The sequence below is a fragment of the Pogoniulus pusillus genome, chromosome 11 (assembly GCF_015220805.1).
Source record: "Pogoniulus pusillus isolate bPogPus1 chromosome 11, bPogPus1.pri, whole genome shotgun sequence".
Classification (NCBI taxonomy): Eukaryota; Metazoa; Chordata; class Aves; order Piciformes; family Lybiidae; genus Pogoniulus; species Pogoniulus pusillus.
This window is the reverse complement of record NC_087274.1, coordinates 10,892,412-10,917,904: the sequence shown is the minus strand read 5'-3', so window position 1 is coordinate 10,917,904 and position 25,493 is coordinate 10,892,412. Positions and strand designations below refer to the sequence as shown.

The 25,493-nt window shown below is 50.1% G+C and overlaps 2 protein-coding genes across 12 annotated transcripts in view; both read left to right on the top strand.

The window, feature by feature from the left end:
- Positions 1–907: 907 nt before the first annotated feature.
- On the top strand, positions 908–13,533 carry TSEN54 (tRNA splicing endonuclease subunit 54). 5 transcript variants are annotated; one of them, XM_064151037.1, is made up of 11 exons: positions 908–983; positions 2,319–2,471; positions 3,732–3,795; positions 3,940–4,023; positions 5,861–5,959; positions 6,249–6,301; positions 6,653–6,751; positions 8,240–8,856; positions 10,278–10,338; positions 11,062–11,178; positions 12,241–13,533. In XM_064151037.1, the coding sequence occupies exons 1-11, from the start codon at positions 940–942 to the stop codon at positions 12,389–12,391; spliced, it is 1,542 nt and encodes a 513-aa protein (XP_064007107.1). In that variant the 5' UTR covers positions 908–939; the 3' UTR covers positions 12,392–13,533. The 5 variants fall into 5 exon arrangements, with proteins under 5 accessions (XP_064007107.1, XP_064007109.1, XP_064007111.1 ...); XM_064151038.1 differs by lacking the exon at positions 908–983 and adding an exon at positions 2,131–2,187; XM_064151039.1 differs by lacking the exon at positions 5,861–5,959.
- Positions 13,534–14,859: 1,326 nt separating this feature from the next.
- The window catches only part of LLGL2 (LLGL scribble cell polarity complex component 2), a 40,352-nt gene continuing 29,718 nt past the window's right edge, over positions 14,860–25,493 (top strand). For 4 of the 7 annotated variants that reach the window (XM_064151034.1, XM_064151033.1, XM_064151031.1 and 1 more), the window contains exon 1: positions 23,058–23,165. In XM_064151034.1, the coding sequence (XP_064007104.1) occupies positions 23,091–23,165 (75 nt within the window). In that variant the 5' untranslated portion in view covers positions 23,058–23,090. Of the gene's footprint in view, positions 15,172–16,088; positions 16,860–21,114; positions 21,226–23,057; positions 23,166–25,493 lie in introns of those variants that run through there. The other 3 variants (XM_064151035.1, XM_064151036.1, XM_064151032.1) reach the window with 3 other exon arrangements.

Sequence of the window (25,493 nt, the reverse complement as noted above, 5' to 3'; positions counted from 1 at the left end):
CCCGCCGTGTGCCATGACCAAAGTCACTGCACCGCTTTATGGGACGAAAGTTTAGCTCAGGAGGAGGAAGGAATCAGGCAGGAAGTGAAAAATTAAACCATTCAGTGGAAAATTGAAGGGAATGGTTTTCACATTCATCTGCCCACGCTGGCGTCTTGTCAAGGGATTGTTATTGGGAAACTGCGGTGGAAGCAAGGGGGGGCCACGGGGGGAGCTCTGATTTTCCTGCTTGAGGCTCAGTGACTCCTGCCAGCTACCCTGCAGCAGCAGGAGATGGGCTTGAGGTGAAACTTGAACTTTTGGTGGTTTTCCCCGTCAGGCCCGTTCATGTCCCCCTCCAGCAGCAGATCCAGCCGTGTCAGCAGAGGCAGGAGGCTGAGTTCCAGGGACGTTTCTTGTTTCCAGCCCAGTCGGATGGCTGCAGGCTCCACACAGCGTGGTGGCACTGGTGCCGGCAGTGTGATGGCCACCGCTGAAGCCTGAGCCACGAGAAACAGTGACACCCACTGAAAGCAGAAACCTCCTTCCCAGCACTACTGCTTCTGCTCCAGGAGCTGTAGCACCTGCCCGAGTGTGCACAGCACCAGCTGCGGAGGCTGCAGGAGCTCTGGAAGAACCCTGGAGACATGGACATGGTGTAGTGGGCATGGTGGCATTGAGTTGACTGCTAGACTTCATGATCTTAGAGGTATTTTCCGATCTTCATGACTGAGAGGAGAGGAGGCAGCTGCTTTGTGCTGGATGCAGCTGGCCTAGGTGGTTCTGCTTAGTTTCAGGTGGCTCCAATGGACCCACCACAGGGCACAGCTGACCCTGTGGAGTGATACCATAGAACAAGAGGAAACAGCCTCAAGTTTGTGAGAAATATATGTAGAATCCTATGTTTGATCCGATCAGTTCGTGGCAAGGGGTCACAGACAAGGAGGAAGGGGGGTTTGAATGAGGCTGCATTCCTGCTTGCACCACCATGGCAAAAGCCTAAGGTAAGATTGGTGAAGGAGGGAGGCATGTGGAAGAGAGAGTCTTTTGCATATTTAAATGGAAAGGCATTCCTCCTGGTGCCACCTTTTTTTGCATGAGCAAACAGAAGAACCAAGACTTTGAAGTTCATGAGGAAGACACTTAAGCAAGACCCCTTACTTCATCAAGGGTTACCAGAGGGACCACCGGATGAAAGGAGATGTGTGGAGGAGACATCTCACAGTCCTAAAGACTGATAGAGAAAACTCAACCTTTTCTTAGAACTTAGTAACGAGTGTGTAATAGAATAGGGTATAAAAAGAGAAAGCTGAAGCCAGAGGGTGTGCGTTGGGGTAGATCAGAGTCTCCCCTCGTGCCCAGGCCTGATTGCTTGATTCCTGCAACTCTATTAAAGCCTTAACTTGCATGAACGCCAGTTTATGCCTGTTATTTGTGACAAGTTGCACCAGAGGAGGTTTAGATTGGACATTAGGAACAATTTGTTCCCCAAAAGGGTTGTCAAGCCCCAGAACAGGCTGCCCAGGGTAGTGGTGGAGTCCTCATCCCTGGGTGGGGAGGGGTTCAGGGGGATTCAAAGCTATGTGGATGTGGTGGTGAGAGACACAGGTTAGTAGTGAGCAGTCAGTGCTGGCTTGGCAGTCGGACTAGATGCTCTCGGAGGTCTTTTCCAGTCTGGGTGATTCTGTGATTCTATGCAGGTGCCTGGCCCCTGTGCAGCACACACTGTGCAGCTCAGCATGTCCCAGAAATGATTTCCTCACACGGTGGGCAAAGTCCAAACCACGCACAGAGACAAGATATCGGGTTTATTAAGATCATGATCAGGCGTGGGCGCTAGCAGGATGATGTCGCGAAGCTAACGTACCCTCTAGGACATGGCTGCATCTTAAACACAACATAGTAACGGAACAGGGAAGTTGCTCCACCGCTCCCCTGCTGTCTTGCTGCTTTCTTAAGGCTTTATCTTGTGAAGCATCTTAGTCAGTTGTCCAACAATCACAGCTCGATGCCGGGCCCAGGTGCGGCACACAGCCCAGCCTCGGGCACACTCCCTCGCCAGCCCCTGGTAGCCCCCGTGCCCGGTCCCCGCTGCTCGCAGCCCTCCGAGCCCCCAGGGGGCGCTACGGCCGCGGCGCTGTGGCAGGCTGGGCGGAAGGCGACTTCCCGTGGCGCGGCCATGGAGCCCAGCGGTTCGCGGCGCCCCAGGTAGCGCCCGGCAGGGCAGGGGGATCCCGGGGGTTGCCCGCGGCACGGGGGCTTGTGCCCCGGCTACGAGGCTGCTGCGTCGATGTCGGAGGTGGTCTCCCCTCACAGTGCCTCCCCTTCTCGCCCCGCAGCGCGGCGGAGCGGCGGGCGGCCCGCAAGGCCCTGCAGCGGCCTCACGGCCCGAAGGATTTCATCCCCGACGGCTCGGCCGAGCAGGCGGAGAAGCTGCGGCTGTGCCAGGAGGAGCAGTGGGAGATCCTCTCCGAGGAGCGGGTGGAGCGGCTGTGAGTGCCTGGGGCTGGGTTCGCAGGGTGTGCAGAGCCAGAGGGCTGTGAATGCCTTTTTCGCCCGCGGGGATGGTGTGTGGGCAGAGCGCGGCTCTGTCCGTGCGGGTGTCGTTAGCAGCAGAACCGAGCTGTAGACTTTAGCGCCGTAAGTTCCCTTGGCCATTTCTTCAGCGAACCTCTGCCCAGCTCCCTGGGTGGAGCAGCTGCGGGGCAGCTCAGCCTCGCTGTGCCCTCGTTACCAGAGGGTCACACCGGCACAGCAGTGGCTTCGGTGTGGGTGTTCAGAAACTATTTCAAAGACCCTTTGGTTCTCTTCGGTGTGTGCATAATCCTGTAGCCTTTGCACATGGCAACCTCTGCGTTCTTGGGCGTGGTCTGTGTTACAGACTCCCTTGTTGATGCTTATGTGTTGCCTTGTGCAAATTTAGCCAGCTCCACATCCCTGGCTTACCAGTTTTGGTGCTTTCAACAGCACTGCCCAGTCTCTGGAGCTTGTAATTTCCCTGGTTGAGCTGCAGTTGTCTGGTTAAGTTTCTCTGTCTGCATCGATCAGTAGCAGCAGCAAAAAATATCCACGTTAAATCACGTCACTGGGGACTCTAGGGAGAGAACAGACAGGCAGGGCAGACTGGATGGGCTGTTATCTTCCACTGTTGCTACAATCAAGTTTGTTCAGGTGCATCCATAAATGCATGTCTGGGACAGTAGTGAAGACCCTTGGGCTGAGAGGGTGGCTGGGTAGGTTTATGTTTTGAGTTCCTTTCAGATAGGGTGACTGTGGTGCTGGCTAAGGATGTAGAGGAAGTCCATGGTGGACTCTACAGGTATTGTCTTGCCTTCTCTTCAGCCAGTTGCTAAACCTGTGTATTTGCACTCCTGCAAAGACAACCTTCATTTCTCAGCTATTATTTTCTCATTGTGAGTCTATGGGTGAGATACAGCAATCTGAGAGTGTCTTAGTAGCACCTGAAAGTGTTGTTACATCATGGCTTAGTCGGTATGTCTCCAGCAGGCTGCAGTAGCCTCTAGACAGATGTCTGCAGTGCTGACTGAAGACACTTTTAACTGTTTGGTGATGATAAAATCTTAAGCTAGTACTGCTAGATCCAGAGGTTGGTGTCTCTCTAAGGCCTTATCCTGTAAAAATGCCACCTGGAAGTTTGCTGCCTTTTGATACCATCCTGAGCTTGTGTTGCTACAAGAAGAGTTGATTGTAGGATGTGCCAGTAATAACAAACTAATCTGTAACCTTCTCAGAGGGAATCTGGTAAAAGCTGAGTGGAAGCCAGGACAAGGCATCGTAGAGCTGCAGTCCCCTGCGGTGAGTCTGCTGAAGAGTGTGCTCAGTGCCATCATCTCCTGCTGGCCTTTGCAGACTCCTTAATTTGCTGCTTGAAATGGGAGAAAGCCTGGCTGGCATCAGAGAACAGCCAGAGCCCATCAGGGATTTGTGCTTCTGTTCCAGGGGAAGTTCTGGCACACCATGGGGTTCTCCAAGCATGGCAAACAGTGCCTGCTGCCTGAGGAAGCTCTGTACCTGCTGGAGTGTGTAAGTAGGATGCCTGCAGGTGGATGGGGCATTGGGTCCTTCCCAAATGACTGGAGAAGCTACAGCAGCTTTGCACTGAACTCTGAGGTCTCTTGACTTGTGTTGGTCAGTGTTGCAATTGGAGCAGCTGCTAGACACTCAGTTCTCCAGCAGTTGTCTCTTTTAGCCTGTTGCTTATGGAGCTATTTGCTTCAATGCCACGGGTTCACTCCAGAGCAGCCTGTGCCATAGACACTGTGTTAGCTGGGTTGGGGACCAGTTTATTCAGCTGCTGTTGTTTAGCCTGCTCCTCTGCCACATGAGATTGGAGAGTTTAAACTGACCCAGATATCTCTTAGTGTAGCTAATAAGTTAGCTCCCTTTTCAGGATGAGAGAAGCATGAGGAGCATGGGACAGAGTTTCCTATTGAGAACTCTGCTTTCTTGCTCTGGGAGGGAGGAAAACACATTTGTGTACCAATTAGTTCTTTATTGAACTTTGTAGATGTAGGGACTGAACTTCAGGTCAGGACAACTGACTGTTCTGGGAATTTGTGGAAGCAAGATCAAACAGTTATGTTTTGTTCCTTGCAGGAGTTAGTTGGAGCAAAAGGTTTGATACTGAGAAATCCTTTTCCTCAGAACTGGTGTACAGTTAATGAGGACATCTGAGACTGGTCAGTGCCTTCTCTGTCTAGTTGACTTCCTCTCTTGTCCCCTTCTCTTGCATATTTTGCAGTGACAGGGTTCATAAGTTTATTAGCAGTTTTTCTCTAAGAAGCTGATAGGAATTAGTGGAACTATCCAGCTTGCTAGGGCCACATTTTGGCTCTAAATCAGATCGTTCTGTGTGAAGGGTGTTGGTGTGGGAGACAGTTCTCGAGCAGCCAGTGCTGTACATGCTTCACACTTCAGCAGAGACCTTGAGGCAGCTGCTTGGCATCTCTTCCCAGTGTTTATAGCAGAGGGATATATAAATGTGGCAGACAGAGGAGTGAGACCAGGTTGCTTTCATTGCGCCTCTGCTTGCAGAAGTGCTGGTTAGGGTTCAGTTGCATTTCTTTGCTGTGAAGAAGGTTTGGGTTTGTTTTTTTTTTACCTCTCCACCAAAGCCTTTTACCAGTGTAAGAGGTGCACTGATATAAAGGGAAACTTTTTTTCTTCATAGCAAAACCTGACCTGCAAAGCTCAGGCTTTTTTTACCTCTGGTGTTTAGACAAGCAACAGGTTGTAAACATACTGATGAAAATAAAATTGGTTGCTGAGTACAGAATCTCTCCCCAGAGAGACCAGTTAGATGCCTTCAGCCCATCCCATGGGAAAGGTGTGGTTCCTAGTGTTTTGTTTTCCTGGTTTATGAGTTAACACATTCTAAAGAGGGAAAACAAGGAGAAAAAAGAGGCACAGCCTAAAACTGCCTCTTGCTATGGCTTGGGTAATCTTACCTGGGGCTGCAGTAAAGCTACAGAGGAGCTACCAATCTGATGATGCCATCAGTTTCTGTTTCTTCTCTGTCTGGTAGGCTGGTCCTAAATGGTTTTGCAAGTGAGTTGTGTGCTGAATCACTGGGATCGCCAAAGCTAAAGAAAACTAGCTCCCAGAGCAATGATCAGTTTAATAGTTGAGTGTTGTCCTCCCAGCTCCATCCTTCAAACATGCAGTGCTGAAGCAGGAGCTGACAGTTGTGGGTGGGAACTTCTTACCTGGCTGGTAAAACCGAGGTGTGAGAGAGGGACTGTAAGTAATCCAGGTGGTATAGGAAGAGATATAGATATCATGGCAAGGAGGGTGCTGAGACTGGTGGGAGCTGGATCTGTTCCCTGTGATTATCTAAAAAAAACAAGTTTCTGCCCTGCAGGGCTCTGTTCAGCTCTTTTACAGGGATCTGCCCTTGTCAATCCAGGAAGCCTACGAGATCCTGCTGTCCCAGGAGGCAGTGAGCCTGCCACATTACCAGGTGTGTTGGGAGAATGAGGGCAGAGAACTCAGCCTCTGCCACACAACCTTTTTGCAGTGTCTGAGAGCAGAGTAGGAGAATTAGGGAGGAAAGAATCATCATTCTCAGCTTTTCCTACTCACTTTCTTCCAGATGATCAGTTCCTGTTTCCCCACCTTTGCTTTGGGTCTTAATCCTGGTGTTTTCTCCTCTGCCAGTGCCACTGTGTTTACCCAGTTGTAGCAGAACTGAAGTAAATTGTTTGGGTTTAGGGTAGTCATTTAACCCTCTTGCTTTCCTTTGCTCTAAGGTGTTCAGCCACTTGAAGCAACTGGGTTATATTGTACTGAGATTCGACCCCAGGTAACCAGCCTTTTCTTCCCATGCTGCCTTCTCCTTTCTTGAAGACTCTGAGCAGCTCTGTGCCCACTGCATGGCCTCAGTGGAATGGCAGAGAAGAGGACTTTGACCCTGCATTCCATCTCTTGGGAGGATTAAAGGCTAAAAGTGGCACTCTACCCTTCCTTGCTCCTCTCTCTTGAGGAGGTGATTTGGAACATGAAATGGGGCATGAACTGATGACCATCCTGTTCTTGCTTGTGGATTTTCTGTGCCTGGAAGAAAAAGTTTTGTGGCTATATGCTGGGGGCTGAGCAAGAGGGTAGTTTGCTGCCCCGCTCTGCTGTCAGCCTCTGTGTTGGTGTCTCCCTACAGCACTCTCCCATCTTCCTACGAGAGGCAACTGAACCTGGAAAGTCACTGCCAGAGCTCTGGAAAACACCATCGCAAAAGGAGGGGGAGTTCCAGCCCTGGGTAAGGATGTGGCCCAGGACTTTCTTTCATCTTCAGACAGGCTCTGCAGCTTGGGAACAGCATCCTCAGCCCTTTGTGCTGAGGGTGACTGATGAGGCTGCTCTCAGCTGTCACCAAGCAGTGTGATGTCTTTTGTCACATCTGTATGTCATGGAGCGCTATCAGGGGTGAACTGCAACCCAGCCTCCAACTGCAGAGTGGGGTTGCAGTGGGGAGGTGTCAGAATAGAAGGGCAGAGAGGCCAGTGCAGAGGAAACACATGACAGGTGTCTGCCCTTGCTCTTTGCTAGGGGAGCTGAGACACCTCAGTGCAGATCTCGTGTTTGTCCAGGCCCTCAGCTTTTGTGTTAGGACTGTGCAGCTGAGAGCATTGTTTGGTCCTTTCTTCCACACGGCCTCTGGATGTTGGCAGAATGCAGAGAGGTGACATGATTAGTAATTCTGGTAATAACGATGACAGTTTCCAGTAGGTGGCATCATCCTTTAAGAAAAGGAGCAGGAGGAGACTGGTCTGCAAGTCCTGTGGTGTTAAGAAGTAACCCAGTGTCTGAGGAGTTGTGAAATTTTAGGAGCTGAGAGATAAAACTGCTGGTTTAAGAACTTTCGTGTCTTCCATAAACCCTATGAGGAGAGACTGAAGGAGCTGGGGTTGTTTAGCCTGGAGAAGAGGAGGCTCAGGGGAACCTCATTGCTGTCTACAACTACCTGAAGGGAGGTTGTAGCCAGGTAGGGGTTGGCCTCTTCTCCCAGGCAACCAGCAACAGAACAAGAACAAGGGGACACAGTCTCAAGTTGTGCCTGGGAAAGTATAGGCTGGATGTTAGGAGGAAGTTCTTCACAGAGAGTGATTTCCCATTGGAGTGGGCTGCCCAGGGAGGTGGTGGAGTCACCCTCCCTGGAGGTGTTCAAGAAAAGACTGGATGAGGCACTCAGTGCCATGGTCTAGTTGACTGGCTAGGGCTGGGTGCTAGGTTGGACTGGATGATCTTGGAGGTCTCTTCCAACCTGGTTGATTCTGTGATTCTCTGGGACCAGAGACTTGAATCCCATACCCGTTAGAGGTGCTGACAGGAGGGTTACTGTCTGGCCTGTGCTGCTTTGGCTGCAGTCCATCATGTTTGCAGGGAGATGTTTGGGTCAGTATATGGGGGGTGTTGAGGGTTGAGAATGTGTCTGTACAAACCCAGGATGGGATTCTCCTCGGTGGTGAAGTCAGACTTGATGCAGGACTGCTGAGAAGTTACTCTGCCTTTGACACTCACTGCTTATTTTGGCCTGCTTTTTGCCCTTATTATCTTGTTACACAAGCAAATGCCCTCCTTACAGCCACGAGGTTGTTGTCAGGGGTTTCCAGACCTCTCTGGGGATTTCTGCCACCTTTGCTATCCTTCCTTCAGGCTTCACAGGCTACCTTCTTCCTGGTAGCAGGGAAAGGCAGGGCTTAAGGGGAATAAAGTTCCACCTCATGCTCTCCTTATCTGCTTTTAGGTCATGTGAGAAGAAACTTAAGGTATCTGAGGACCTTCGAGAAGCTGAAGGGGTCTCTAAAGAAGCTGGAGATGACTGTGGAGGCATTCCCATGGATGAAAAGCCCTTCTCAGTGCAACCAAAGGAGTTGGATGCTGGCAGTGGAGAGGGGGAGTCAAAGCCTGTTCTTGATACAGGACTAAAGGAATCTGTGAGCCCCTCCAGCCGGGCTGGAGATCACAAAGGCAGCACCAGTGCCCATGCTCCCCGTTGGGATTTTACTACCATCACCTTGCCAAATGTGGCCTCAGACCAGCCATGCACATATCTGCCCTTACCTGCCAAGGGGCTGCTGCCAGAGAACGTGCCAGGGAGGGAGGTGGATGCAGCTGGCTGGTGCACACGCATCAATCAGAAGCAGGAGAAGCTGTCACGGAAGGAGAGGGAGCAGCGAGACAGGGAGAGCAGGTATAAGAGCAGTGTCAATGCTGACCAGGAGGTGAGGTGCTGCTCCAACTGGAAGGAGTACAAAGCCCTCTTGGTGAAGAGAAGCCAGCAGAAGGTTTGGAAGCGTCCACCGCATCTCTGGGACCAAGCTGTCACGCCACTTCTGCGACCGGAGGAAGCTACCTCCACAGGTAGTGGCTCTGGGGACTTGAGAAACATCTCCTTCTGCCCCCCCAGCTCTGTGAAACGTTGCCTGGTATGCAACAGCGAAAGGGAAGCCCTATGAGGAGAGGCTGAGGGAGCTGGAGGTGTGCAGCCTGCAGAAGAGGAGGCTCAGGGCTGACCTCATTGCTGTCTACAACTACCTGAAGGGAGGCTGTAGCCAGGTGGGGTTGGGCTCTTCTCCCAGACAACCAGCAACAGGACAAGGGGACAGAGTCTCAAGTTGTGCTGGGGGAAGTCTAGGCTGGATGTTAGGAGGAAGTTGTTGTCAGAGAGAGTGATTGGCATTGGAATGGGCTGCCCAGGGAGGTGGTGAAGTCGCTGTCCCTGGAGGTGCTCAAGAAAAGCCTGAATGAGGCCCTTAGTGCCATGGTCTGTTTGATTGGCTAGGGCTGGGGGCTAGGTTGGACTGGATGATCTTGGAGGCCTCTTCCAACCTGGTTGATGCTATGAAATGCTGTGCTCAGTTTTGGACTCCTTGCTACAAGTTTATTGAGTTGCTGGGGCAGGTCCAGAGAAGGGCAGTAAAACTGGTGAAGAGTCTAGAGAATGAGTCTTGTGAGGACCAGCTGAGGGGTTCTTCAGTCTGAAGAAGAGGAGGCTGAAAGGAGGCTTTGTTGCTCTGTACAATTCTGGGAAAGGAGCTTATGCTGAGGTGAGAGTTAGGTCTCCCTAGTATTAAGTGATGGAATGAGAGGAAGTGGCCTGAAATTGCACGGGGTTGGATATTAGGAAAAATTCCTTTGCTGCAAGAGTGGTCAGAAATCGGAACGGTGCCTAGGGAAGTGATAAGAGTCACCATCCCTGGAGAGGTGTTCAAGAAGCATGTGGACGTGGCCCTCTGGGACATGGTTTAGTGGGCATGTTGGTGTTGGCTTGACGGTTGAACTTAGAATAATTTTGGTTGGGAAAGACCTCTCTCATTCTGTGGAGAAAACAAACATCAATTTAGAGGACGGTACCTTGAGAATATCATTAGAAGACCTTGGTAAAGCAGGCACAGGAGAGCCCAGCCACAGGTGTGAGGAGTGAGAAGACAGTTTCTCCTCTGGTTTTCCATCTCTTTCTGTAGCCTGCTCAAGTGCCAGGATAAATGGGGCCTCATAGGGTCTCCTAATCCATTCCCCATGTCCTGCTGTATTGCAGTGCTTCCTGCTAGGCTGTGAGCCACGTGAAACCAGGGCCAGCAGGCTGCAGAGCCACTGCAGGGTGTACTGGGCTGTGTGCTGGGGGGCAATGAGGAAGTTGAGGTCTTTGAAGTAGCCAGTGGTGATTGTGGTGCTGCCAGCCATTGTCGGAGGAGGAAGGCTTGTGGGTGGTGGTGGAGTGCTTGGAGTAGCTTTGGTGAGAAATAGCTGGTCTGGTCCTTTACTGTTCCTTCTCCCTCCAGCTGCACTTCTCCAGCAGATCAGCGTGCTGCAGCCTTCCCACATCCTGGATGGAGCCTCCCGGTTAGTATCCAGCCAGCTCATAGTGGGGGGGGTCGGTCTTGTGATTGTCTCTGCTTGTGAGGTCCATAAGATGCTCATGGCAGCAATTTGGGAGCAGCCTGGATACCAGGCTGCTGGGAGGCTCCAGCATTCTGCTCTGTGACCCTCTTGCATCTGTAGTGAGAGGCTGACATTTCTGTGAAGTACCAGGTCCTGCAGTAGCCGAGCTGGGGCTTTCCAGGCCAAGTAGAACATTGGGATTGCACTTCTCCTGCTGTTCCCTCTCTGCACCCCAGCCAGGTAACCTCCTCCGGAAGTCTGTTTAGGTTTCACCTGAGCCTCATCCCTGGAATGTGCTGCCATCCCTGCTGCAGTGATTATAAGACCTTGGCTTTGAGACTTGGTTCTGCTCCTGCCTCCAAGACTCTGTGTGGGGGTGGTGTGCAGCCTCGCAGGGCAGAGAAGTGCTTTGTTCTGTATCTGTTAGTGATGCCTCCCTGCAGGGGGGTCTGCAGAGAAGGGGGCGTGGCAGATACAGGGCAGGAGCTTGCTCTGATCTGATTACAAGAAATGTCTGGAAAGTAATTTGAACATTTGCAGGGGCCTTCCTTCAAGGAGTGAAGCCTTTCAAAGGGTCCAAACTGGCCAGGCTTCAAGAACTGGTGCTCCCTCTTTCTTCTGCTATATCTATACCTTAGAGTGTTTCAATCCCATACATGTGTGGGTGTGTTCTCTCTTCTGTAGGCTGCAGGAGGACCCAAACGCCATGAAGATAGACTTCAATGTGTATCCAGCAGACGCTGTGGCCAAATTTAAGAAGTCAAACCCAGGGAAGCCTTATGTCAGGATGTGTGTTCGGAGGTACCTATGGATCTGGTGCTGTGCTGTGAAACGTAGCAGTTGTTGTGGCTGAAATGAAGGACTAATGATCTGTAAATGACCCAGCACCTTGTGAGCTTTACATATGGTCACCCTTGAGGGTGGTCCTGCCCAGGAGGGTGTTGTTTTTTCCCTTTCAGTTCTTCCTTAGTTGGAGGCTGTGGCTGACAATTCCCCCATCCCTTTTTCTCAGCCCACACTCTTTGGTCACCCTGTTTGGGTGTTACTGGAGTCAAGAATAAGAAGCCACAGCTGTATTTATGCAATGCTGGTGAAACTCGGGTAGAGCTCAGTTTTGCAGGGAGTGAACTGTGTGATACCTGAATCCTCAGGCAGTGCAGATCCCTATGGATTTCTGCAGAGGTGTTACCTCCCCAAAGGTACAAGCTAAGGGCTACTGGTTTAGCGTTTTCATCGTTGTCAGATGACACTCTAAGATCAGTACAAATAGAGGGTGGGTGTCCCTGATTCGGCTACAGTCTGCTGCATAAAACTCCATAGGCAGGTGCAAAGTTCAGTCTCTGCCTTTTGTGATTTTGAGATCTACTAAACCTGTTCCTCCTCTGCTCTCTGCAGCTGTAGTAGCTGGAGCAAGGAAGGCGGTAATGCAGTTTTACAAAGGCCTGTTGTGAGCAAATAGGATGAGCTCTGCTTTATAAGTGTTTACATTTACAAGCAAATGGACTCTGCAGAATTAAAAGGAGGGGAAAGCAGGTCAGGTGTTGATCCCAGCAACCTAAAGATCTTCCTAGCACTAAGGTATTAAGATTGCACTGGGTTGGCAGTTTGCCAGTAGCCCTGTGAGCCGCATCTAATAGGCACAGCGAGGAGCAGCGTGCAGTTGCCCTTGATTTTGGCAAAGGATTTGACAGCTCCCCGTTCCCAGCATGCACTTGTACTCTCTCAGGGCCAGCAGCATCCTGAAAGGGGGTGGGGAGGGTCATTACTGACTCCTAAGACCCAAGTGAGCTTTTGTGGTCGGTGGCCAGGACAGCTTTGTCTGCGTTGTTGCTTGGAGAACAAGGGATGTCTTTCTCTCTGCAGCTTTGACGAGCAGGTCCCATCTCTTCGGGCTCTGAAGCAGGTTACCTATCAGAGTGGGGACGTGCCAGTGGTCTTTGCTCTTGTGGATCATGGAGATGTTGCCTTTTACTCACTGAAGGAATTCAAGCTGCCAGTTGATGTGAATCACTGAAGTTACTGTCACTTGCAGAAATGGTGCGGGATGAAGGGAAGAGCTTTACTCAGGATTAGTTTGCTTGATTAAAGAAATACTAGAGAAACTAGAGCCTCTGATAACTGGAATCTTGAGTAGCTGACCACTTCATTAGCTGTTACAGACTTCACCCAGCCAGGTGGCTCAGGCAAAATACCAGACTTTACAGCAGTTAAGTGATATGGCTTAGCTGGGCGTTTCTGGACTGGAATACAGGCTGCTTTGTTCTTGAAGTGACTGGTTCTCTGCTTTCTCATCTTGGGGACCACAGTCTGCTTCTTCTGTGTCATCTTTGGCTGACTTGTGGACTATTGGAAAACACTTTGCTGGTGATCCTCTTGTCACATATTAAGAACCACTGTGCTACACCAGTCAAATGGTTGGAGAGTCACGGAGGTCAATCAGGGACAGAATAAGCTGATCAGACCAGTGGTGGTGTCCTGAGCCCCTGTCATTCAGCTAAGCCAACAACTGCCAGATCAGATTCTGATCTGTGAAAGGCACAGCCATAAAACTCAGCCACTTGGAGTGAAGTTTCCAGGCACTTGAGAGCCACAGACTGTGCCTTGAATGCTATTTGATCAGCTGGAGGTCACAGAAGGCCCCAGAGCGTTGCAGATGGCGTTCGAGCTCCACACTGGAGCATCTGTTCTGAGATGTGTTTTGGCTATGCGGCATTGTGCCATATTAAAGTTTGGCCACCAGTAGCCTCACCAGGGCTGTGCTGCAGCTCCCTGGTTCAGCCTGACCTCCTCTTTCCTGGTTGTGGAGCCTTTTCTTTTGCAAGTGAGAGATCCCAGAGTAAAGAAAAGCTACAACTTCCTCATGATGCTTTCAGTTCTGTGGCTGTTGTGCTCCAAATGGGGGACATTATTTCTTTCCTGTGGGAGCTTCCTAACAGGATATCCAGGTACCAAATTTGCTTTAGCCTCTATGCAAAAGTGCTGCTGCCAGGTGCCAGGAGGTCTGCTGGCTGGGCAGTACTGTGCTGAGCATGGCTGTGTGCAGTACTGAGGTTTGTAATAGCAATTGGTTTAGATGCTTTTTGTTTGATGATATTTTTTTTAGTTCCTTTGGGAGACTGGGAGAAGGCCAAACAATAAAAAAGCCTTTTCCAGTGGTGTGAGCTCCTCAGTGTGGTTCTTAATTCCTGCAGAAATGTTAGCACAGGGAGAGTGAGACACTCTTGGGGAGGCTACTGGGACCTGAGTAGCACCAGTAGGTGAGAGCTTGCTCATGGCCACGCAACCCTGGCTGGGCAACTGCACTCCTACACCCATCTGTGTTTGGACCCAAATGCTGGCCTGTTCCCTGGGAGGGCAACAAGCCTCAGAGCCTGGAGGAGTCCTGACATCTACAGCTCCCCTTGGCACACAGTACCCTGCCACCTTCGTCTTCCTCCTGCGTGGTCAGAGGTATTGTAGCTCAGGGTGGTAGGGATCTGCTGCAAGCACTGAGTCTGGTCTTCTGTGCATACACTCTTGTTATCAGATGCTGGAAGTCAGCAGGGCACTGTGAGGGTCTGACAGCTCCACCCATGCCACGTCCCCTTCCTCTCCCTCCTTGAGCAGTGCTTTTTGCCCTACTAGTCCTTCAAACCCTGGGCTTGGCAGCTCCAGTCTGTGCTCTCAAGCATTTCTCCCAGACTGTTTTGCTGATTAAAGGAGTAGGAAGAGAGTTTCTAAGAACAGGCGCAGCCAGAAGAGCACCAGCCTGACCCACAGGGCTCACACTTTGTCCTGGAATTAGGTCAAACTCCCTCCTGTTGATTTCAATCAGTCTGGTCTGCTTATGCCGAGGTGGAACTGTATCGATGAACTCCTCAAGAGCCACCCAGTGAGTTTCGCTGGGGCAGAGACTCCCTGATTCAGCACAAAACAATTACACTTTAATAACCACTGCAGGGAGGATTGAGAAACTGTGGCTGCCTTGCTCAGCACCACACCGTCTGACAGTGCCTTTACCAGGATGGGATTATGATGCAGACTGATACCACTGCTTCATTTTCGGCTGTGAGCGGTCTGGCTGGATGTTGCAAGAAAATGACAGAAACAAGTACTTTACCTTTAAAAAAACATCACTTCTGGAAGTTTGGCTGAACTTTGAGAGTCACAACTCTTTTATCAGAGGCAACATCAAGTTTTTGCGTGGATCCAGAGCAAGTGGGAGACCACCGGTTGCAGCGGTTCCCTGCAATGGGACGAGGGCTGATTGCAGCCGGGTTGTGCGGGTAAACACGGGCAGCTGTGTGGCTCTCTCCGGCTAAGGCTTTAGCTGTCTGCGCAGCCTTTCCTTTTCTTTTTTCGCAGGGAGGTTGGCACTGTCCTGAGCTTCCCGACAGTTCCCTGCCCCTCGCGGGGCTGACGGACGGGCGGAGCCGGGAGCTGGATCCCTGGCACGGCGAGGATGCGGTCTTCCCTGTCCAGTGCTCTGTGCCAGAGTCGCTCTGGGCTCGGCAGCGCGGCCGCCCCTTGGCGGTGACCGCTTCCGATTGGCTCCGAGCAGCGGCGTGCTGAATTATTCATGAGCGCGCCCCATGAGGGGGCGGGGCCGCTACACCGCTCCTGATTTGCCCCACCCCGAGGCGGCCCGCACCCAGTCCCCGCCCCCGGGAGCGGCTTCCAGGCGAGGCCCCGCCCCGCCGCACCCCTCCCCGAGGTGCCCAGGGAGGGAGGCCGAGGCCGCTGCAGCCGTGCTACGAGGGGACAGCGGGCGCGGAGCGAACGAGGCCGGGGCGGCCCCGGCTCCAGGCCCCGCAGGTGAACGCAGCTCGCTGGAACTCCGCGGGGGGGGGGGTGCTGGGGTCGGCCTAGGGGAGAGGCTCCGAGGGACAGGAGGGAAAGGGTCCTCCCAGGGAGGGTCCGCCTCCTAGCAGGGGAGGGCTGTGGTGTGTCCGGTCAGCGCTGCCCATAGTAGGGCTAGCTGCGGCGGGCCGGGGCAGCACCGGTCCTCTCAGGCTTCGCGGCGTCCCGCGGGCTCGTTCCCAGAATCCCTCCGGTGGGGCTGGCAGGTGCTCGCCGGTGCTCCCGCCCCTCGGGGCGTCCGCTTCACCGGGCGCCCGGGGCCCTGTGTGCCGCCCCATTCCGGCGAGCCCGGCTGCTGGCCCCGGCCCTGGTGCTTTGGGGCTGCCCATACCTGAAACTCCGGTGTCCCAGTCCATCCCGAGACACCGGCCTTGGCTCGCCCGAAAAACTTCAGGCAGCGGCGTTGAGGGGGTTGGGTTGGTTCGGGTCCGTCCGGGGTTTTGTTTGCGTGTCGGTTTCTGGCTCCTCCGGCGGCATGTGCCGTGTGCGTCGCGGCCGGGGCCGCAGCCGGGGGGCACGGCGGGCAGCTGCACATCCTGGGATTTTCTGGCGGAGGTCGCGGCTGTGGCCACCCGCTCCATAACTTCCTGGTTTAGCGGGAGTGGGTCCGGGCCGGGGCTGCCCCGGGGGGCTTCCTAGAACGGCCTCGGGATAGATGCTCCAGCGAGCGCCGCAGCAGCTCGGGAACCGGCCCGGAGCAGTCCCTTGTCCTGCAGTGGGAGACGTCCCTGCCCGCAGCCCGGCCTTGCGGGTCTCCATCTGCTGCGGCCGGCGCGGGGCAGATGTGATTTGGAACTGCAACGTCTCTTTGGGACGCTCCGGTAGCAGTTTGCTCTTTCTTTTTCCGTCAAGTCCCTGCCCGTGTTGAATGCATCATGTTGCTCTTTGGTTTTTTTTCCCTCCCCAAAGCTGTCAGATGTTGTTGGGTGAGGAAGCAGGCTACTTTTCTAGCAGCGAGCAGGTGAAACAAGAGGGAGGAACAAGTTGCTTAGCCTTTGTCTCAAGTTGCCCCGCAGCTGTGGCTTGGGAACAAGCTGGTTACTGAGATCTCTCTCTCCCGAAGGTGAGGCTTAACCTTGACTTCGGAGAAAGCTTTCTGTGCTTGTATTTAGTGTTGCTGACAGTGTGGAGCAGCTGAAGAAGACTTCTTGGTCTGGGTGTCTGCACTGTAATGTGATGAATCTTTAGACTTCTGTGAGGACAGTGACAAGAGAGGATAATACAAGTTGCCCGTGGTGGTGTTACTTGATGGGGAATGCTGCCCTTTGTAGTCATTTGAGGGCACTGGCAGTCAACTGGAATATCTTGCTTTACCAAGTCCCAGGTGAAGCTGTATGCCCAGAGCAGCTGCCTGGTGATTTTTGCTTTGATTTGGGAAGCTGGCGCTTCTGGCAAGGGGAATGCAAAGCGGTGGTAGGTCCTGAGGCTTCTCCGTGCATCCTGGCACGTTCCTTGTAAAGACAACCTGACCCATGGATTTGTGCAAATAGTGAGCAGCCCCTAATCCAGCTCAGAGTGGCTTGGAACTACCTGAGTGGCTCTGTTTAGTTCAGAGTGTTGAAAAGGGAGAAGAGTTCTCAGCACCACCCATGAAGATATCCGAGGAGCATCTTTCATTTAGTTTTGCACAAATTGCATCTGCTGTAAGTAGTGGCTGAAGGGTTTTTATCATGAGTTAAACCAGTTGAGGATCCTGTATCTTTTAGTGGCTTTTTGTGACAGTAATATGATTGTTACTGGGAACTGCTTATGGAAGAGGTGAGAGGTTTTCTTGGCTGACATAGAGCAGTGAGACATGTCAGAGATGTTTTAAATATGTATAATGCCATTAGTACATGGCAATAAAAGTAGGTACTACTGCTAGTAATCTAATCTTCTAAAATAGCTATCAAAGGAGGGACTGGTAGTAGCTGAAAGTTTGATTTCTGTGCAGAAATTATATGGAAACTCCAATTCCCACCTAAAAAGTTTCTTCTGATTATGTCTTTGGGTTGTTTTAAGATGCAGATGCTTTTGTGGTTTACTCCATTCACCCACTATGGTGTGGAGTGCTGTTCCAACAACAAGCTGCTCTTCCATTTGAATCCTGCTCCTCAGGAGAAGCCTACAAAGGGTTTTGCCTGGTGTGCAATAGCATCGTTGGGTGCAAAGAATTTGTTCTGCCGTAGAGTTTTGAAACTTGGCGTTGTCATGTTCCCATAACAAGGAGAACACAATAGGAGTCATAATGACACACAAGGTTTGCACAAGTAGTAAAGTTGTTGCAAGTGGGCGGTTCCTGGTAACTCCAAGCACAAAGCTGTGAATGAACATGAACTTGGCTGATTGGTAGGATTGGTTCTTAATTGTTTTGAAAGAGATCTTGAGAATCTGTCTCTGATGTTTTATTTTTCAAGAGGGACAGAGACCTATTTGAGAGAGTCCAACAGAGGACTGCAAGGATGAGTAAGGGACTGGAGCCCTAAGCCTTATGAGGAAAGGCTGAGAGACCTGGGACTGTTCAGTCTGGAGAGAAGACTGAGAGGGGATCTAATAAATGTATATAAATACAGGAGGGCTGCATGTTAAGAAGGAAGGAACAGCCCCTGCTCACTTTTGCCCTGTGATAGGACAAGGGGCAGTGGATGTAAACTACAGCACAGGAAGCTCTACCCCAACATGAGGGAAAAACTTCTTTACTGTAAGGGTCACAGAGCACTGGAACAGGCTCCCCAGGGAGGCCATGGAGTCTTTTTCTCTGGAGACTTTTAAGACCCATCTGGATGTGTTCCCATGTGCTAGATGGTATGGTCCTGCTCTGGCAGGGGGTTTGCACTCGAAGGTCTCCAGAGGTCCCTTGCAACCCCTAACATCTTGTGATCTTGTGAAGTTTTCTGTGTTGTGGTAGGGCAGCCACCTGAACAAGGAGTTGTCACAGCCAATTCAGTTGTTCATTTAACTGTGTCTCCAGGTTCACAGAAATAAATCCTTTGTTTTGCCTCTCTGCTCGTGCCTGACTGCTGCATGCCAGGGTGCATCTAAACACTCTCCTTGCCATAAAGCCAGGAGTGCTGGGCACTATCTGTTGATTAGCAATTGTGTAAGGGATCTCTGCATGATCTCATCAAACTGTGAGATTAATGTGTTAGAATATCTCCCCAATGAAGTTTTATCCTAGAAGAATCATAAAATTGTAGAACTGTTGGAGTTGGATGAGACCTTTGAGGTCATCAAGTCTAACTACTTGTCTGGAGCTCACAATTCCACCACTACTGCTAAGCTACTACCATTAAACCACATCTGTCTTAAGCTTCCAAGCTTTCCACGTGCTGTGGCAGCTCCTTCCCTTCCTCTAGCTCTTCTGCTTGTCTTGTGCTTTCTTCTTGAGTGTCTGACTTGATGGTGCATTACAGCTGAGCCTGACTGTAGAGATGAAATTCACAGTGACAACCCAGCTAAAGAATAGCCAACTTCAAGCTGAAACTGCTCTTAAACTTGCAGGTTCCCAGCGAGTCATGTCTGATGGCTCCTGCAATTGATAAACTTGATAAGGCTGCTATTTCAGTGATGCTTTGATCATCTTTGTTGTTGTGAGATCCCTGGTGCTCAGGAATAGCTTTTTCCTGTGCAGTTGATCCAGCCTCTTGTTCTGTCGCTGTGGACTGTTGGTAACAGGAACAAGGCAGGCTTCTGGCTGAGGGAGGAAACCCAGTTCAGACGAGGCCGTGGCGGTGACTGTTTGTTATAGGAGCAGTAACTGCTTGTAGTTCAAACAAAGCTCGTTGATAAGGCCTCTTTTATTTTGGCAGGGTTGACAAAAGCATTATCAGATGCATAGGGAGAAGTTCTCCCTTTAAGGACCTGTAAGCAGGAAGCGATGAGGAGGAAAGAATGAAAAGGAGACCTAAAGCAAGGCAAGATTTAAGAGTTCTTGAGATGCTTGTGGCATTCTGAAAAGAAGGCTGTTGGACTTAATCCCAGTGAAAACCTGCTCAAGTTGAGTAAAGGTTGCCTAGGAAGCAAACAGATGGTACCTTGCAACTCTTACGTGACCAAAATAAACTCATTATGGGTTTGTTTTTTTTGCTGTGGGGCTAACCTGGGACTTTGTCCACGCTTAACTACTATCTATGTAGTAAAAACTGCTGACCTGGACTCCCTCATCTTGTAAGACTGGCTTAATTTGTGTGACTGGGACTTAGACTGTTGGTTCTTCTGTATGTCTGTCTAGAGATTACACAATGATGGGAGCACATAAGAAAAAAACTGTAACAAATTTCTACAGAGAGTGATTCCCCTCACCCCATACCTAGCTGATGGAGAGTATCTAGGGTGTCTCAATAAACTGTGCTTGGGCACTGAGACCTGTTGCTATGTACACAAGCAGTGAAGACAAAGCAAACCGTGGAGCTCTGATGGGGTTGCTGACGCTTAGCAGTGAAGAACATTTAATGCCTCTCCTAAGAAGTATTTGGCCTTCTATGGAACATGGGTCTGAGACGTGGCATGTGTACTTCCATAAATCTCAACATCTAAAATGAGTGGAGTTGAGCAAGGAAGCCAAATGAAGTCTCTTTGGGATGTTAGTTGCTGATTGGAAACAGGATCATCTGGCAGCTCATGCTCTCATTGCATTGCTGTACGTATAGCGAAGAGCTTTTGTTTTGTGGCTGGATCTAATCAAGTCAGGTGGAAGAGGGTACCTCGTGGTATTTAGCTAAGCATTCAGCTAGCAAAGCAGCAGGAACTCTATGCACTGTGAACTCTGCTGTCTGCTGTCCATGCATTGAATAGGAGCAAAACTGGATTTGACTCAGCCTGGGCTATTGTTGCCTTATAAACAGCAGACCTCAATGCGTCTCAGAAGGGAATGTCAGGCATAGTTTCTGGTAAAAGAAACTTTTCTTTGAAAGCCTAAAGAATTGTTTCCCTGAAAAAGAAGAACATTAGATACATGCAGACCTGGCATGGCTTCAGAGGCTACTGGTGAATTCCTCTCTGGCTACTGGTAGCCACAACTGTTACCATATGGTCGTGAACGCTGACTGGCAGATAACTGCGGAGCGCATGGGGTCGGGGTTTTATGTAAGACACTGAAGGTGTGTGGGAGAGAAGCTGGTTGGCTAATATGGAAATGTGCATCTGGAAGATAAGCCTCTACAGATTGTGGAATCTTTTCTTTATCTAGAATTGGAAAAGACACTTGCTTATTGTACCAAAAAAAGAAACTTTCTTCTCGCTGACAGGAGCCCTGTAAGCTGGTAATGGATAATTCTGCTTGGGCAGCCTGTGCTGCAGGGGCTGCCATTCCCTTCCCCTTTGCTCAAAACTGCTTTTCCTCTCGCCTCCTCCCGCACTGTGACACGCAGGAATCCTTTGGTCAGGTGCAAAACCCTGATGCAAGTTGATAAGAGATGACTTCTGTGGCATGCCTTCTCCGGGGGTGATGGACACATCAGTTTATCAGGATGACGTTTCTTCAAGTGAGCTACTGCTTGGTTCTGAGCTACGAGCCTCCTCAGCCAGTTGAGCAAGTTGTTGTGGGCTGGAGTGTGAATGCTAAGATCTCTTGCATAAGCAGGTGAAAACAGCATGCTCCTGGATGCAATTAATGTTCCAGGGTAAAACTTTCTTGCAAGGTGTTAAACCTAAAGTTGTGTCTCAGATCAAGCCTGTTCCTTAGTTCGCTCCTAGCAGTGGGTTTGTCTCTGCTGTTGCAGCTGAGGAGATCTCTTTTCTGAGCGGGGAGGGTAATTAGCAGAGTTTCTCTGTGGGTTTGCCTAGTTTAACAGGTCCGGGATATTGATTGACAGCGGGAAAGGGTGCGTCTCTGGCACTTTCCTTTCCTTGTCTGGCTAAGGGCAAGCTGTGTGTTATACATGGGTGTGATATGCTCTCCCTGCATAGCACAGCAGCTTGTCACTGCTCTGCACCTTTTGCGAACTTCGGTGCAGCCCTGTGTGAATATGTCCTCCTCTCTCTCAGGAAGGTCTGGTGAAAGAAGGCTTGCGATGTGAAATGTCATTGGAGGTACTGACTGCCCGTGGAGAGGGATATGCTTTCCAAGAAAGCTGCATTTGTATCCTTTCTCTTCTTTTTTTTTTTGCTCTGTGTGTTTCTGTGCACGTTCTTCACCCCTGCATGCACTGATGGCAGGGCTCACAAACACAGATGCTTGTAGCTGCCTGCTCGGCAACACTTTTCTCTGTGGTGAGTGGAGATGCTGGAGACTCTGCGTGGAGAGTTAAGTGACTCGGGTTCTTGGTACTGATGTGATCTGGTCCTCTGAACCGGGTCTGCATTGCAGTCCTCTTAGTGGGCTCTGGGCCGTACTGTGCAGGTGGCTGGAGATCTCAGAGTGTGAACAAGAAAGGTAAAAGGGGAGCAAAGCAACAGAGAGGTACAAATTCTGGCTGAGGGGAGTTTCTGAAGAGACTCAGAAAGATGGCTGTGGAGCATCCTGTTTGTAATAACGTTTCCTTTTTGGTCTTCACAGCTGGTAAGGCCTTGCTAGAAACCATTTGAGAAAACACTTCATGCTCCCCAGGAATGGCTGGCTGATTGAAGCCACCAAAGACCAGCCTTATGTTTGCCAGCTGTGCTACTCCCATCCACACAGGCAGAGAAAGCTCTCATCCCTCTGTTGCCCTCAAGCCTCACGGTCTGAAGAAGGGCTCAAGGCTCTTTGGCAGTCCCTTTGGCACTCTTGGTCCCTCTTTGTGACAGCAGCCTTCACCTTGCTGCTCCCTACCTTGTGTGTTTGTAGCTCTGATGATGATGGGTTGCTGTAGAATAGAATGTCTGTACTGGTGGTTGATTGCACCTCAGAAGTTCTGCCCCCCGTTGTGCATGTGTGCTGTGTACACAGCAGCTGGTGAATTGCTGGAATTTCCTGTCTAGCAAATTACAGTAGAATACTGACTGGAGTGTCCAGTAGCTGCTTCAGCAGCAGCTGAGCTGCCTGTACCCTGCAAACTGGAGCTTATGAAAGATGGTCAGGGCAGGCAGGAGCACTTATGGAGAAGTTGTCAGATGTGATTCACACCTTTGCTCCTGAGCTGACAGAGTTTTTTACTTGCCACTTAGCACCTCTGCAGAGGGGAAATGTGGCAAAGACTCTCCTGAGCTGTACAGAACATGAGGCTGTAGCCTGGTTCCCCTGGGTGTGATTGCAAGGTCACAAGTCTGGTCTAATTTGTCCTCCTTGGATCCTGCTGGTGGTGTGAGGGACAAGGTAGTGAGACTAAAAGGCTTGTGCACTGAACTGCAGGTGCAAGATTTCCTGCCCCTGCCCCCACCTTGAGCAGGGAGTTAGGGTTGATATTTTACAAAAGCAAGTTAATAATTAATGCAGCTGCCCTGCAGGCAGCACAGCACCCTTTCTGCCCTACCCATGGAGTGAGCTAAAATGGGATTCTTTCTCTTTTTACCTCAATAGCTGGAGGGTTACCTGAGGTGAAAACTGATACTAGTCAATAATGCCTGTGAGCCTGGGAGTTAGCCTTTAGGTTGGGTTTGCCTGAATGTTCATGCAAATGCTGCACTTTTGCTTGCCTGTGCTTTGGATGAGGTCAGCTGAAACCATCACAAAACAGCCAAGTGTAAAAACTTCAGAAATCCTCCTGATTTTTCTGTGCTGGTTTGCTTTAGCAGTGTGAAAATGGTGCCGTGTGAGTCCTGCAGCAGAGATGCTGCTCCGTGGTGGTGTCAGGTTTTAGTTACTCGATAGCGATGTTGTCTTGTTCTGCTCTGGCTGATTTGTGTTACCTGCTAAACCGAAATAAATAACCTACTTCTGCCTGCTGTTCTTCTCAGGCTGCTTTTGTTTATGTGCTTTGCTCTTTTTTGTTTTCTGTCGTTAGGATTTTTGGTGCCAAGATACTACAGCGAGGAAGATGAGAAGGTTTTTAAGACCCGGACATGATCCAGTGAGAGAGAGGCTCAAACGTGACCTTTTCCAGTTTAACAAGGTACAGAGTTCTCCTCAAACTTCAAGCCATGTGTGTGTGCAAGGCAGTGTTACCCTGAGCCACTGCATGGTGTAAAGGGAAGCAAAACCTACGTGAGCGTGGGTGGGAAAGTTAAATTTAGGAGAGGTGGTTTGCTGGATTGCTTTTTTTGTGTCCTCAGTTCTGTCCTTTTTGCCTCCAATGTGCCTGACTAGTTTAGGCTCATAAGCATGTTCTCCATTCTGGCTTTCCTTTTGTAAGAGAGAGGACACTGTCAGACTGCTGAGTGGCACTGCCTGAAAGAAGAGATCTTCTCAGCAGCTTTTATATACTCAGTTGTGTGGTTTGCCCTGCTGTGTGCTGTGGCTACTTGTGTCACAGTATTGTCACTGCTTGTGTGCAGTACTGCTGGGACAGTAAACATTTCTCTAAAGGTGCCTGAGCAACAGAAATGCACAGAGACCAACCTGCTTCTGGTACTGGAACTGATTGTTCCTTGGGACCTTTAGGTAATGTGCACACTGCGGTGTGAACGTGTCCTGGAGCTCTCTAGCAGTCAGGCATGTGCAGCAGGGGTTAGTTTTTAGAGAGCTGTGAGGATGGTCTAGTTGACTGGACAAGGCTGGCTGATAGGTTGGACTGGATGATCTTGGAGGTCTCTTCCAACCTGGTTGATTCTATGACCCTGAGGTTAGATACAGCTTCCAAAGACTTGCTAAGGTGTATTTCTTTAAGCAGTACCTGTGATGTGAGGATAAGCTGAGGTAGTTCAGCCTAGAGATGAGAAGGCTCCAGGAGAATCTTATGGATACCTAAAGGGATCCTGTGGGCTGCAGAGGGACTTTTTTCCAAAGGGTGTCTAGTGACAGGACAAGGGGAAATGGTTTGAAGCTGAGGGAGTGGAGGTTTAGGCTGGAACTTAGGAAGAAGTTTGTCAGTATAAGGGTGAGACTCTGAAATAGGCTACCCAAGAAGGTTGTGAGTGCCTCCTGGGTGTGTTCAAGGCCAGGTTAGATGAGACTGAGGATCAGCTGAGTTTAGTTGAGAAGTGTCCCTGTCTCTTGGGAAGGTTGGAGTAGGTGATCTTGGAGGTCCCTTCCAACCTGAGCCGTTCTATGTAAGCCACAGCTCGTGATGCAGCTGAAACCAGAGTTCTTTGTCCCTGACTAGACTTAGGGGTTAGAAGTGTAGCTCTGTTTCTAAATGTGCATTTAAAAGACTGTGGTAGAAATGTGGTAGCACCTAGAGCACGATGGCCATTAATAATGAATTGCTGTTATCTTGGTCTGAATCTCTAGGGTTTTTTTCCCTTCCCTCTGATGAGGAAACAGCCCTGGCTGTGCCATCTACCCAGCACTCTGGGCATTTCTGTTTTGAGCCCTGGCCAGGAGTATGGTGCTTTCCTCTTTGTAAATGCCTAGTATTAATTCCTTGCTGGGCTAATGGCCACTTACACCTTCGCTGGGTATCAGAAATATATTTGTGGGTTTTGTATTTCCAAGGTTTAAATGGAATTTTGCTGAAAAGTAAAATGGATAAATGAAGTCAGCCTAGGAAATGACCTCCTTGATTCATTAGGATTGTGCAGATGCATAAAGTGGAACTTTGAGAGGAAAGATTTAATGTAATTTGGGAGCGAAATACAACATTTCCCTGCAAACCTCCCTCCCATTGGGAAGACTAAAGGAACTCAAGAATGCTTCAGGCTTAATTTCTTCTTGCTGCCACGAGTGTAGATGCAGTAAAAGTTCCAGTAAATGAAGACCAGGACTGAGCTGCCTGCATTTAGCTGAATGCACTGTCAGCCTCAGAAAAGACATCCCAAGGATGGGTCAGAATTGCTCATAAGTGTACACAATTGCGTATACTTTGGAAAAACCTCTGCTGTTTCAAGTCTGTCTCTTCCTTTTTCTTATGAGAATATTTGGCTAAACTTCACCTGCCACAGACAGACTAATTTAGCTAATGAAAAACAGGGCTAAAGGAATTAGAGTTTTGCAGCTGAGGGAAACTTCCCAAAACATCAGGGGTTGACATCAGGATTTGTCACTCCACTTGATTCAGTCCTAAAGGTAAATACTGCATCTTGTTTTTAAGAAGTATCCGAAGTAGTCAGCTCCTTAATGGTTTATTTTCATTAACAGCTTGGTAATTAAAGACCTTACAATATGCATTTGCACTTTTAAGTCACAGTAACTTGTTCTTTTCCAGCAAGAGTTGGAAAGGGAATTAACATTATACCAGAATCTTTTACATTACACTTTTTTTGGAGGCATAAAAATGTTTTGCTGTGTTTTTTTTCTGAGTCTTGTGTGTCCTAATCCTAGTATTTCCAGAAATAATGGATCA